At 44.1% G+C, this 14,164-nt stretch overlaps 1 protein-coding gene across 1 annotated transcript in view; it reads left to right on the top strand.

Annotated features, from left to right (window-relative positions):
* The window catches only part of IFNE (interferon epsilon), an 88,323-nt gene extending 75,064 nt beyond the window's left edge, over positions 1–13,259 (top strand). The window contains exons 2-7 of the mRNA XM_063958881.1: positions 1,378–1,585; positions 3,959–4,110; positions 4,670–4,747; positions 8,117–8,269; positions 10,420–10,527; positions 12,900–13,259. Of these exons, the coding sequence (XP_063814951.1) occupies positions 1,579–1,585; positions 3,959–4,110; positions 4,670–4,747; positions 8,117–8,269; positions 10,420–10,527; positions 12,900–13,025 (624 nt within the window). The 5' untranslated portion in view covers positions 1,378–1,578 and the 3' untranslated portion in view covers positions 13,026–13,259. The remainder of the gene's footprint in view (positions 1–1,377; positions 1,586–3,958; positions 4,111–4,669; positions 4,748–8,116; positions 8,270–10,419; positions 10,528–12,899) is intronic.
* The last annotated feature ends 905 nt before the right edge of the window (positions 13,260–14,164 follow it).

Below are 14,164 nucleotides of genomic sequence, written 5' to 3' on the forward strand. Positions count from 1 at the left end.
AGGTGTTACTTTCACATCTCCCTGAAATGCTTTTTCAAAAGTAGGCAAGTATGCTACAAGCACATTTTGAAACGTTTCGTTTTTGGAGTTTGCTGAATACTAGAGTCACTAATCAGGGAAGTCGAGAGCCAGGCTGGGCCCAGGTACTTTTCAAGGGGCGTGGCCTAATAACAGGAGGTGTGGTCATGTACCCTTAGAAAAAAATACTGAAAAAATTGTATTTTAAGTACCTCCACTGCAGCCCAGTACACAGCACAGTGTGCTGGGCTGAGGAGATGAGCTGCAGCTGCTGCTGCCAGGTAAGGGGGAGGGTATCCGTTCAGATGGTCAACCATGTTATGGTCGACAGTCATTAGGTCGACCACTATTGGTCGACATTGACATGGTCGACATGTACACATGGTCGACACATGAAAATGGTCGACACGTGAAAAGGTCGACATGAGTTTTTTTACTTTTTTTTCTTTTGGGGAACTTTTCCGTACTTTACGATCCACGTGGACTACGATTGGAACGGTAATCTGTGCCGAGCGAAGCGGTAGCGGAGCGAAGGCACCATGCCCGAAGCATGGCGAGCAAAGCGAGCCATGCGAGGGGACGCAGTGCACTAATTGGGGTTCCCAGTCACATTACGCAAAAAACGACACCCAAAAAAGTTAAAAAACTCATGTCGACCTTTTCATGTGTCGACCTTTCATGTGTCGACCATTTTCATGTGTCGACCATGTGTCCATGTCGACCATGTCAATGTCGACCAATAGTGGTCGACCTAATGACTGTCGACCATAACATGGTCGACCATTCATACCGGAACCTTCTTTATCCAATATGAGCCCATTACACATGTGGGAATACTAGTTCCTGCATATTTTTAGTAATGGCCAATTCAATTATTAGTAGCAGTGGTGCCAAGAGAGGGGGGGAGAAGGTACAAATTACCCGGGCCCAGGTCTGATGGAGTGAGGTTCCAGTAGGGGCCCAGGCCCCCTCCCCGCAGGAACTAGTATTCCCACATGTGTAATGGGCTCATATTGGATAAAGAATAGGCCCCTAAATGAGTTTACATTTTATAACTATATATTAAAAAATGATTTTCATGTGGTTTTCAGCACATCACCTGGATTAATTTACAGAAATAATTTATAGTGATTTTCAAAATGCACAAATATAGCACTGACACTGCAAAGCCTACATATACAGTACATAACTGTGTGCTGTCTGTACAGTGAATTCTGTTACTGTAGTATACAGCTGAGCTGCATAGCTGGAAATGTATCACATCAGTTCAGTTACTATACAATGTTTTATTCTACAAGTATTCAACCTTTAAATTATTGATAGAGGTAAACAGTGTATTCTAAATATTTTACACTGCAGACTGTGGACCTGATGCCTAAGGATATTGTAGTCCACATTACATTGTGTGATCTGAAACAGAAAGTGAAACTACCAGGGAACCCCGACAGTGAGAACATAAGGAAACTCGAAGATGGATTTTCATGATGTCATAATAATCTTAATATATATAACCTTAGCAATGGATGTAAAACTAAATTTACTCTTCAAAAAGAAGACACCATGGCAGGTACGTCACCTATTTCACACTATTATTGTATATTCAAAAGCAAATTTATAACTGAAAGACTTAAGTTTTATGAATTAACTACTTACCAGCCCGTCAAAATGACGGAACAACATAACAGTAATGTTAGCTGTGTGCTGTGTGGCCGTGTGCTCCCGAATGAAGCAACACTGGATGTGCTCTATCAGGCGCCATCTAGTGGCCAGCGGCACGCAAAACACTTGAATTCCCCCATAGAGGTGTGGAACAGCGTTAGCCTTTTATTATATAATAATATATTGTGCTTTATGTATGCTAAATATTTCACATCTCTATTTCATCTCTCTCTATATATATTTTTTAAAATGTAATATTTTAAGAAATATGGCATAATATTAAAACAAAGAAAAAAGAATAATATGAGCTTCTTTAGTAATAAAAATATCACTGATTTACTGAGAGTTCATTTGCAAGTACAAAATAAGTCGTACGGTTAGCTAAAATCTATTCTTGTGTAAGTTATATTATTGCATTCAATTATAAAACTGTCAAATTGACAAATTGTTATTATTATCCTTTATTTATATGGCGCCACACGGGTTCCGCAGCGCCCAATTACAGAGTACATATGCACATAATCAAATCAGGAAAACAGTGACTTACAGTTGAAGACAATATAGGACAAGTACAGGGCATACTTGCCTACTCTACCGGAATGGCCGGGAGGCTTCCGAAAATCGGGTGACCCTCCCGGCCCCCCGGAAGAGCAGGCAAGTCTCCCCGGAATCAGGGGTCCCCCTGCCCATCCGCCCACTTGGTGTGTAAAGTGGGCAGTCCGGGCAGTTGATGACGCGATTCTTGCTGAATCGCGTCACCATAGCCACGCCCCCTGCAGTGTAATGCCGGGGATTGCGGCATTACAGAGCGGGGGCGTGGCTTAAAGGATGTGCCACTGTAACTCTGCCCCCGTCCCGCCCCTGCTCCACCCCCGTCCCGCCTCCGGTCCACCTCCTCCCCACATCACAGCCCTCCCCTGCCCCCCTGCTGAGCCGACCTGGCTGCTCTCTCCCGCAGAGAGCAGCCAGAATGTCGGCAAGTAAGGTACAGGGTAACTAAGCATAACTACACCAGTAAATGACATAGAGATAAGTTCCAAGGTGGCCAAAAAACTGCAAGATTTGGGTAGTTGAGGATTATTAAAGTAAGAAAAGGATAAGCACATGGGGGAAGAGGGCCCTGCTCGTGAGAGCTTACATGCTAATGTATATGCATTCCTCTTCTCTGGTGACCCCTATGCAGTATGTAGTTATATATCAGGTGACTACCTACACTAAATGCACATTCCTGTTTTATAAACTTCTGCAGACTCATTTCAACCACAGCAGGCATAACTGTCATCCTTACTTCATACTTGCCTACCTTGCTGCCCCCTCCTCCGGGAGGAGGCAGCGTTGTAGGCGCATGGGGGCATGGCCATCAGCATGATGGGCCATCCGAGGGCATGGTCAGAGCCAATGTGGACTGTCCAGCGGTGTGACGATGGGGAAGTGGGCAGTTCGGGGGGCGTAACATCACGATCGCGTCATCGTGGCTCCGCCCCCAGCTATACAGTGGCAAGAAAAAATGCACAAATGTATAGCCGGGGCGGAGCTACGATGACGCGATTCAGCGCGAGTCGCATCATCGGATCCCCTCAGCCGCCCACTTGTTCACTGCTGTGGGTGGCTGAGGGGGGGGGGGGGGGGGCGTGGAGGGCCTGACAGGGAAAACGGAAGGCTTGTTCACCCTTCCGGGGGGCCGGGAGGGCCACACGAGTTTCAGGAGTCTCCCGGCCATTCCGGGAGGGTAGGCAAGTATGCCTTACTGAGGGCCAATCTTTTTGTATATCAGTAGTAGACACACCACAGTTATTCCTTCCAGCAACTGTAGTTCTTAAAAAAAAAATATATATATTATTATTGTGTGTTAAAGTGCTTTGGCATGTTTATGATTTATAATCATTTGTGTAAAGAGACTTGTCAGAGCTATCTCAGATTGCCACTCTCTTCAGCAGTATGGGCCATAGCTTAATCAGAACAATGGGTCTTATTCAGTAGCCAACGTTACTGAGATGTTACTGGGATCGCATCTCAGAAATGTGAATGCCTCTGCTTGATTGACAGGCAGAAGCGTTTGCGGGAGTGGTGTGGCAAAAATAGGGGCAGGTCCGGACCATTTTCGGGGCAGCCGTGTGATGCCTTCTCTCTGCAGGAGTGTCAGTGCTCAGGGTCTTCCTTATAAGACTGTCCTCTCTCTGCAGGAGAGTCAGTGCTCAGGATCCTCATTATAATACTGTCATCTCTCTGCAGGGGTGTCAGTGCTCATGGTCCCCATTATAAGAATGTTCTCTCTTTACAGGTGTGTCAGCAATCAGGGTGTTGGGGACATTTCTGGGGGGTGTCCTATTCCTCATATTATGCAACTCAGGAGAAACATCACATGAGTGTTACAGGGATCTACCACTACAAAGACAAATTATCAAAGAGGCACTGAAACTTCTGGAGAAAATGGTGAGTACTTTGGGGGTATTCAGAGTTGATCGCAGCAGCAAATTTGTTATCAGTTGGGCAAAACCATGTGCACTGCCAGGGGGGGGGGGGGAGGGGGGGGATGTAACATGTGCAGAGAGAGTTAAATTTGGGTGGGTTATTTTGTTTCTGTGCAGGGTAAATAGTGTCTGCTTTATTTTTACACTGCAATTTAGATTTCAGTTTGAACACACCCCACCCAACTCTCTCTGCACATGTTATATCTGCCCCCCCCCTGCAGTGCACATGGTTTTGTCCAACTACTAACAATTTGCTACTGCGATCAACTCTGAATTAGGCCCTTTGTGACTAGTAGAAATGTCCTAGATGATAACAAATTCAGGGTCCAATCAAATACAAGTAATTGTTCTGCAAGGAGTACTGAACACTCCCTATATTATATATGGCTGCATTATTTCTTCTTCTATAAATGTCCCATCATTGGGGTACAACTCAGTGTATAGATACAGTATTTATAAAATGAGAGATTTTTATCACATATGTGAGATACAAATATTATTTGATGTGTTTCTATCCCCAGAATGAGATCCCATACCTTGAGTGTCTGAAGGAAAATGCAACGTTTAACTTGGCAGAGTCTATGAACAAGACAATAAAGGTAATTTTTGTCATATTCCAAATATTCATCTACTATTACCTGTAAGATGTACTCTGGACAGGTTAATTTATTAATGGTTATATAAAAAAGGAAGAAAAAACAGCGCTTCTACTTGATAATAGTCAATTAGAGATGGAATGGTTGTAGTATCTGAAAGTAATTGAATATGATTTTGTACAAGATAAAACAATTTCTATATTGTACAGTAGATGTAGCAGAAATGAGCAACACAGTAACAAATGCAATGGTAGTTGATTAAAATAATTGGACATGAGTATGCCCCACTGTCCTCTAGTACCAGGATTAGCGTTCAACTTGTGCCCAATCCACAATGCAATATAAAGGGATATGTAACCTATTCCAAGTATAGAAACCCTGGTAGCCTTCCCAAATGTGTATAATGGGATATATACAGTTACTCAGCAAGCATAAATATCCAGCAGTGTATAGTTACCACTGTATAATGGGATATATACAGTTACTCAACAAGCATAAATATCCAGCAGTGTATAGTTACCACTGTATAATGGGATACATGCAGTTACTCAGCAAGCATAAATATCCAGCAGTGTATAGTTACCACTATATAATGGGATATATACAGTTACTCAACAAGCATAAATATCCAGCAGTGTATAGTTACCACTGTATAATGGGATACATGCAGTTACTCAGCAAGCATAAATATCCAGCAGTGTATAGTTACCACTGTCTAATGGGATACATGCAGTTACTCAGCAAGCATAAATATCCAGCAGTGTATAGTTACCACTGTATAATGGGATACATGCAGTTACTCAGCAAGCATAAATATCCAGCAGTGTATAGTTACCACTGTATAATGGGATATATATATTCAGTTACTCAGCAAGCATAAATATTCAGCAGTGTATAGTTACCACTGTCTAATGGGATACATGCAGTTACTCAGCAGGCATAAATATCCAGCAGTGTATAGTTACCACTGTATAATGGGATATATATTCAGTTACTCAGCAAGCATAAATATCCAGCAGTGTATAGTAACCACTGTATAATGGGATATATACATACCTCCCAACTTCTTGGCTTTATAAAGAGGGACACACGTGCGCTCCCAAAAAGGGGCGTGTCCTAAGGAAAGGGGGCGTGGCTTCGCGGGTGGACCCGCGTTCGCGAGCCACGCCCCCGTTTTCATCACTAAGGGGGCATGCCCAGCGCTCTGTGAGCCGCTGGCATGCCCCCTCTCCCTTTGACTCAAGTGAATAGACGCTGTGCGCATGCGCAGAGCGTCTATTCACCGCTGCTCTGCTAAGCAGGGCAGCGAGACACAGAGCCTCCCAACTGCCCCCCCCCCCCCACCGCGGGACACTGCGGCCCGTGGGTGGGACAGCGGGACAGTCCCCAAAAAACGGGACTGTCCCGCGAAAATCGGGACAGTTGGGAGGTATGTATATACAGTTACTCAACAAGCATAAATATCCAGCAGTGTATAGTTACCACTGTATAATGGGATACATGCAGTTACTCAGCAAGCATAAATATCCAGCAGTGTATAGCTACCACTGTATAATGGGATATATACAGTTACTCAGCAAGCATAAATATCCAGCAGTGTACAGTTACCACTGTCTAATGGGATACATGCAGTTACTCAGCAAGCATAAATATCCAGCAGTGTATAGTTACCACTGTCTAATGGGATGTATATTCAGTTACTCAGCAAGCATAAATATCCAACAGTGTATAGTTACCACTGTATAATGGGATATATATTCAGTTACTCAGCAAGCATAAATATCCAGCAGTGTATAGCTACCACTGTATAATGGGATATATACAGTTACTCAGCAAGCATAAATATCCAGCAGTGTATAGCTACCACTATATAATGGGATATATACAGGTACTCAGCAAGCATAAATATCCAGCAGTGTATAGTTACCACTGTATAACGAGATATATACAGTTACTCAGCAAGCATAAATATACAGCAGTGTATAGTTACCACTATATAATGGGATATATACAGATACTCAAGCATAAATATCCAGCAGTGTATAGTTACCACTATATAATGGGATATATACAGATACTCAAGCATAAATATCCAGCAGTGTATAGTTACCACTATATAATGGGATATATACAGATACTCAAGCATAAATATCCAGCAGTGTATAGTTACCACTCTCAATTGCAGGGGTCCCTTAATTAGCAGATGTAAATCATGCAGGAGTAAGAGTCCCTTGGCTTAAAATTGTGGCAAGTGCTGTTCTTGATGTTTTTGGTAAGTTGGCAAATCCATGCATTGTGTCCAGGTGCTTGGTTCAGGTTTTGTCCAAATTCAGAGGAAGTCCTGTGACGTGCGAGTACCAGTGGGTGTGCACTCCATCTAACGCATTAGGCTGTGGGTCCTACATCTTTGTCAGAGGTGTGTTATGCCAGTACTACAACCATTCCATCTGATGCTGCCGAGAGAAGCTGAGACACCACTAGACCACCATGGGCAGTTTCTCGACAGTTCATTTTGTCAACCTATCATAGTGATTCATTTTGACATACCCACAGTCAACTTGCTGAGCATGCCGACATGCTGCATGTCAACAGTTCAACACTGTTGACATTCACATGTTGACCTAATGACTGTCGACATCATGACTAGTCATACCACACCCCAGAAAGCTGCCATAATGTAACATGAAGCCACACTCATAGGAATCCATCAGAATAGGAAGCCACCACAGCACAGAGCCACAACTAGCTTTCCCTAGACTGGATCTTATATTTCAGCCACAGGTGTCCCCTCAAGAGTAGAGACCCTTATACTAAAGTGAAATACTCCTTTTCCATGTAAGCAGATAAAACCAAAGTGACCCCTGAATATCCCAAATTGTGATCTAAAATATAATGTTATCTCAACCCCTAACTAAGGGCCAGATGTACTAAGCCTTGAAAAGTGATACATTTCACGGTGATAAAGTGCCAACCAACCAGCTCCTGTCGTTTTTCAAACCCAGCCTGTAACATGGCAGCTAGATGCTGATTGGCTGGTACTTTATCTCCATGAAATGTATCACTTTTCAAGGCTTAGTACATCTCCCCCTATGTCTGTTCTGGGTTCACTATATTTCTGACCTCCACACCCTAATTCTGAAAACAATGACAAGAAGCTCTCGCATATCATTGTTTATACAGTTAGATACACATGGAACAGATATTTTCTTACCTTATGCTACTTTGAAATGGATGTGTAGAGCCAAAGAGATGCAACACTAATTCAATATCTTAACTAACCCTATAAATGGGGGATCTGAATATTAATAATCACTGTCCGGACTACATGACTAATAATACTATTAATACTGTATTACTCTGCTATTGGCACAGCTGTCACCGGAATCCTTATATATAATCCTTGGCTACACTGGGAAACTCTTTGCTGCTAATAAGATGCCGACCACAGATCACAGTAGTAAAGGAAATGTCACAGACAGACTGAGGAGCTTGCTGTCCGCGATGTCCCAGGCATGGACAGAGTGTGTGAGTATTGCATAAGGAGTACTGTTGAGTATGAAAGGGGGTGTGCCAGTTGAAAATAGATTGGAAGTGAACAGGACAGATTATGTGAGTACTGAATATGGAGTATTATTGAGCAGGGCAGAGCATGTAGGTATTACATACAGCAGTTTCCTGACTCCTCATACATCATTGCTGCAGTCATGCCAAACAGCCCCACTTGGCTGATCGGGCATTTTTTTGGCCGAAAATGCGTCTTAGTCGGACGCACGAGGAGGCTGTGCTGGTAAATATCATACAGTATATGACACTTGTATATCTGTGTGCGACTGAGTCTTTGACTCTGTATACGAAGTGCCACAATGTAGCAGCCGCAGCTTTTTTCCAATACAAGTTCTGTTCTGCTCTGTATACAGTCTCAGTCACACACAATATACAAGTGTCATATCACATTAATCAGCACTGTCTCCTCATGCGTCCTAGTTGCATTGTGTTGTGACTAAGATGCTTTTTTGACAAACAAAGACGCCTGATGTTATTAGAATTGCACGGGACCTGGCTGTTCAATCACGCTGGACATCTCACGCTGCATGGCGTATTGAGGTCAGATGTATGAGGACACATCTGTACAATACAATAAACAGGACAGAGTATGTGTGAATACACTGGACATCATCTGTGAAGTGCAATAGAGGCGTAGCACAAGTCACTTGGCTTTTGCGCTGGTATATTGTACCTGGATGATCCACCAAGTGCACGTCAAGGTGTATGCCTATTTTTCACTCTTGAGAGGGGTGTCGTACGGTATGCCGGCGCTCGGGCTCCCGGCGACCAGCATACCGGCGCCGGGAGCCCGACCGCCGGCATACCGACAGCGCGGCGAGCGCAAAACGCGCGCCACACTATTTTATTCTCCCTCCAGGGGGGTCGTGGACCCCCACGAGGGAGAATAGTTGTCGGTATGCCGGGTGTCGGGATTCCGGCGCCGGTATACTGTACGCCGGGATCCCGACATTCGGCATACAGAAGACCACCCCTTGAGAGATCCCTCCATAGTCTAGAATGAACTGATGTGTGGTCAAGGTATGCAGGGTAGGCAGGGTCTCACCTGTCATACTCCAGTATCCTCCAGAGTTTTGGCTATAAAAATTATTTATGCAAATTAATTATGCAAAGAACATATTTATAACTTATAAATATCATCTTTTTATATACATATTTATAGGGCAACAAAGTATATACTGCTGCACCTTTGTATAATGCTCACATGAACCATCGGGTTCATGTGTGTGTGTGTGTGTGTGTGTGTGTGTGTGTGTGTGTGTGTGTGTGTGTGTGTATAAATCTGGCTCTTGTACTAGCCAGTGCCTCCCCAGCCATTTACCTCACTGCATGTCACTGCTAGAATGTGTGGAGAATTGGAATAATCATCAGAGGTGCCTTGTGCACCCTACCACCCCAGTAGATATACCAGATTCCATTCATACACTTATGGCTTAAATTAACCACAAGATAGATGAGACAGAGAGACGGTATTTATTAGAAAGCATATTTTGCTTGTGCTTGAAGTATTTTACTACATTATTTGGAACACGCCTGTATATGTGCTTCTGTGCTGACATGCTACATGGAGGTGCAAAACTAGTTCCTTTAGGAGTGGTGCAAAAATCTCATTCTTTTGCAGCATGGAGGTAACCACATGAAGGTATGGATCTAAAAATCCATGTGTATACTCGGGTTCAGTATGATTTACCGCCGTCAGTATACTGACAACGGCATCCTGGCCTCCAGTATGCCGGCAGCGGGGCGAGCGCAAAGAGTCCCGCAGGTTCTGTTCCCACTCAATGGGTGTCATGGACCCAGGGAATAGTCCTGTTTTCCCGGTATTCCAGCCACCGGCATTACCATGTCGGATTATTCCAGCGTCAGTATCTTGAACGCTGGAATTCTGACTACCGGCAACTTAACCGCATACCCTATAAGCTGATCATGAGCATTAGTATGTGTGAGAACTGGATACAGAGTATTAGTGAGAACTTAGGACATATTGGCGGAGTAATAAATACATTAGTATTATTCAATAATACATTCATTAGTATTAGTGAGTTGACATTGGTGCATTAGGTACCTACAGTTGGATTGTAATTGTAGAGTTTATGTTCTCTGTTAATCAGGTCTACAGACAGATAATTCAATCAAAAACTAAACTGGCAAAGATGACAAACAGTGTAAAGAAAATCACATACTATTTCCATAGGATGGATAAATACTTGAAAACAGAGGTATGTAGAGCTCATGTCATTTATACCTAATCAAAGGGGTTGGCTTAGATATTTGCAGATACTGTAGTAGTGAGGGACAGAGCATAGTAAATACTGTAGAGGTATAGATAGGGGTTGGGCTGGGGATACAGAGCATGGTAAATAGGTGGAGATAGAGGTCTGGAGGTACAGAACATAGGGGGTGATCAGATCTGATTGTAGATGTGCTAAATTTAGCACATCTACGATCATTTACTCTGACATGCAGGGGGACGCACAGGGCTAGTCCACCCCGCATGTCAGGCCCTCCCCCTCTTACCCCCGCACAGGTGCAAAAGCATCGCACGGCGGCAATAATTTTGGACCTGGTGAGTAGCTCCCTGCCAGTGCAGCTCCTGCGCGTTGTCATGCCGATACCCGCCACGTCCCGGGTTGCAGTGGATGCGTGTGACATCACGCAACCGCCGCGGCCCAACCCCCCAATACAGTCCGGATATGCCTGCGTTGTCTGGACTGCGCCCCGCCAACAGCGTTCTAACGCCACTGGCACACCCCCTCCTGACGCGCGACCGCCTCTGCCTGTCAATCAGGCAGAACCGATCGCAGCCCAGAGATGCCATTAGCATCTCACTGGGCTCCTGGGGTGCACATGCGCAGTGCGCCCTTCAGACTGCGATCGCCCAGTCTGAATTAGCACCATGGTTTCAGATAGCGGTGAAGTACACAGCATGGTAAATACATGCACAGATAGTGGTTAGGAATATAGAGCATGGCAAGTAGGTGGAGATAGGGAATGAAGATACAGCATTGTAAATCAATGCCTACAGGGGGTGAGGCAGAGTAAATAGCAGGTGCAGATGGGATCCGTTCAATTTGCCGGCGGAGGTCAGGATACCAATGCCGGAATCCAGATAGCCGGCAATGCTGCCAGCCGGAAACCTGGCAAAACAGGACTATTTCCACTCGTGGGTGTCCACAACACCCATAGACTGGGAACAGATCCTGTGGCAAGTTCCGCGAGCCACCGAGCACTGCTGTTGGCATTCTGGTGGGCGGGATGCCGCTGTCGGGATATGGACAGCCGGTATCCCGCCCGCCGGTAAATCGTATGTATACCGGTGCAGATAGGTAATGGGAATAAAGAGCATTGTAAAATGGTACAGATAGCAGGTGAGGTATAGATCGTGGGGATTTTGTAGATATAGGCTGAGGTACAGAGCAAGGTAAACAGGAGGTTCAGCTATACATCTGCAGCATATGCACCTAGTGTATGACATCATCCTAGGAGTGCCATCGTACTGTCGGTGCAAAATACAGGGCTCCCAACAAATAGTTATGTGCATAACAGCTGGTCTACATGAGCTGAAATTGCATGAACACATCCTTACAGACAGAGTTGGACTGGCCCACATGGGTACAGGGGAAACCACCGGTGGGCCCCACTGCCTGGGGACCCTCCTCCTCATCTATGGATCAGGTCCAGACTGTGCACTTGAATTATACATTATACATATTATCTACGTTGCACTGCAGTTATTAATCTGGTACATTATCATGCATGCACTAGCAGTATTTACTATATATTTATCATGGGGCCCATACCTTGTTAGCCAAGCCTCTGTGGCAGCTGGCCACACCCCTAAGCATGGGCCTTTACCGCTGCATTCCCCCGGTGGGCCCTCCATGCCCCAGTCCGACACTGCTTATAAAACTTGGCCGATGTTAGGCCTCCTGTTCCACCTCTCCAGTAGTAAGGAGCTGTGATGTGTACACTGTACAGGTCTGCAATCACACATAATAATATCAGCTACATATACATTAGATAACATATAGGCAAATGTGTGCATACAGTGTCAGACTGGGGCATGAAGGGTCCACCAGGGGGAATGCAGTGGTTGGTGCACATGTTTAATTATGTGTCTAGGCTCCAGTCAGGGTATGGCTTTTAAGTTTTAACCACTGAGTTTTGGCTAACCACTAGAAAGTGCATGGTCTGGGCACCTTTATAAATATATATATACACTATATAGTAAACACTACTAGTGCATGCATGAACATGTACCACATTAACAACAGCAATGCACTGTAGAAAATACACCATGTGTATGTGCAGTACAATGTAACATATGTATAATATATAATTCAAGTGAATTAAGACAGTCTGGAACCTGATCCTTAGAGGAGAAGTTGGGCCCACAGGCAGTAGGGCCCTCCAGCAGTTCCCCTGCTCCCCTGTGGGCCAGTCCAACTCTGGGTGCATAACATTTCTAAAAAAAGGTGTACGTATTTTATACAATTTATATTGTAGAACGTGTAGCCAGACAGGACTGCTTCTGAATGTACGTGAGCAGCAATCAGCATACCTATGCCACCTCTCCCTTCTTACCTTCTAGAATTACAGTCTCTGCGCCTGGGCTTCTGTTAGCATTGAAGTGGAGAAAGTTATGAAATATGTGGCCAGACAGACGGACAGGCTGATCAGAGACATGAAGAATGAGACTCAGAGATTCCAGAGATGAGGAAACATCATGACCACACAGCCAATCCCGTGCAGCAGCACAGAAACAGACAATCGACCAATAGTATGGGTTATCATAGAAGCTATACTATACACACTGGAGACATTCCATCTTCTCTTTCACAGTGGCAGAATATTGTTTTTAATCTTATGTGAGTTTATATTGTTAGGTCCTTCCCAAACGCTTTTATCCCCTATCATATATTTGTATTTATTTATTTATTTATTTATTTCTATTGTTTTCATAGATTTTGTAAAAACATTTTTTTTATATAAATACTTTAATAAAGAAAGTGAGTTATACTGCTTACGTTTTTTCTTTATTCTCAAAATAACAAATGATCATAAGATGTAGAAAACTTAAATGTATACTTGTTTGCAGGTGGCCGTGATGCTTACTGACGCAAAGACACCTTGCCATTTAGTCCTGCTTCTCCTCAGAAATACAAAAAGTGATTTTGTTCCTATGGAAACCGTGCCCCCTGTGCCGCCTGTGCCCCCAGGCCAGGGTGTCTAAAGCTGAAAATCACTAGGCTGACCCTTATGATGCCCTTTCCTAGTACCCGTCTAGTACTGTACACTCTGCGTAGGTGTGTGGCACCTGTTCACCCCTGCTCTGCTATGTAAAGCAGCAGCAGTGAGCGAATATACCCACTGACTGGCTGGCATTTAACCCATGTACAAAATCCCGGGTGCGGCCTGGCATAGCGGTATGAATGGGGTATAATTGGGCACAAAGCAGCTAATTTACAGAACACAGGAATCTGGAACTAGCAGTTCAAAATGAATCTGGTGCAAAATCAGCATAAAGATTTATCCCAGGTGCCAGAATTACATGATTGACCCGGGGACAGAAAACCAGACAACAGCTCCAGCATACACTGCAAGCAGCTAGCAAATGACTTCAGTAATCAGGCCCACAGTACATCCACTGGTGAATTGAAACAATTCAAACAACTCCCAAGAGTTTTAAACTAACTTAATTAACCTTTTCATTGCCAACTTTTTTTCACCCCTGTGCTGAGCCCATTCTTCAATGTTAGTACTTTTCACACGTCAACATTAACATTACTGACGCAAAATATACCTTGGAGTTTTTTTTAGAAGACAAAGAAAATTACTTCTGCACAAGTATAATCA

Source organism: Pseudophryne corroboree, chromosome 3, assembly GCF_028390025.1.
Source record: "Pseudophryne corroboree isolate aPseCor3 chromosome 3, aPseCor3.hap2, whole genome shotgun sequence".
Taxonomy (NCBI): domain Eukaryota; kingdom Metazoa; phylum Chordata; class Amphibia; order Anura; family Myobatrachidae; genus Pseudophryne; species Pseudophryne corroboree.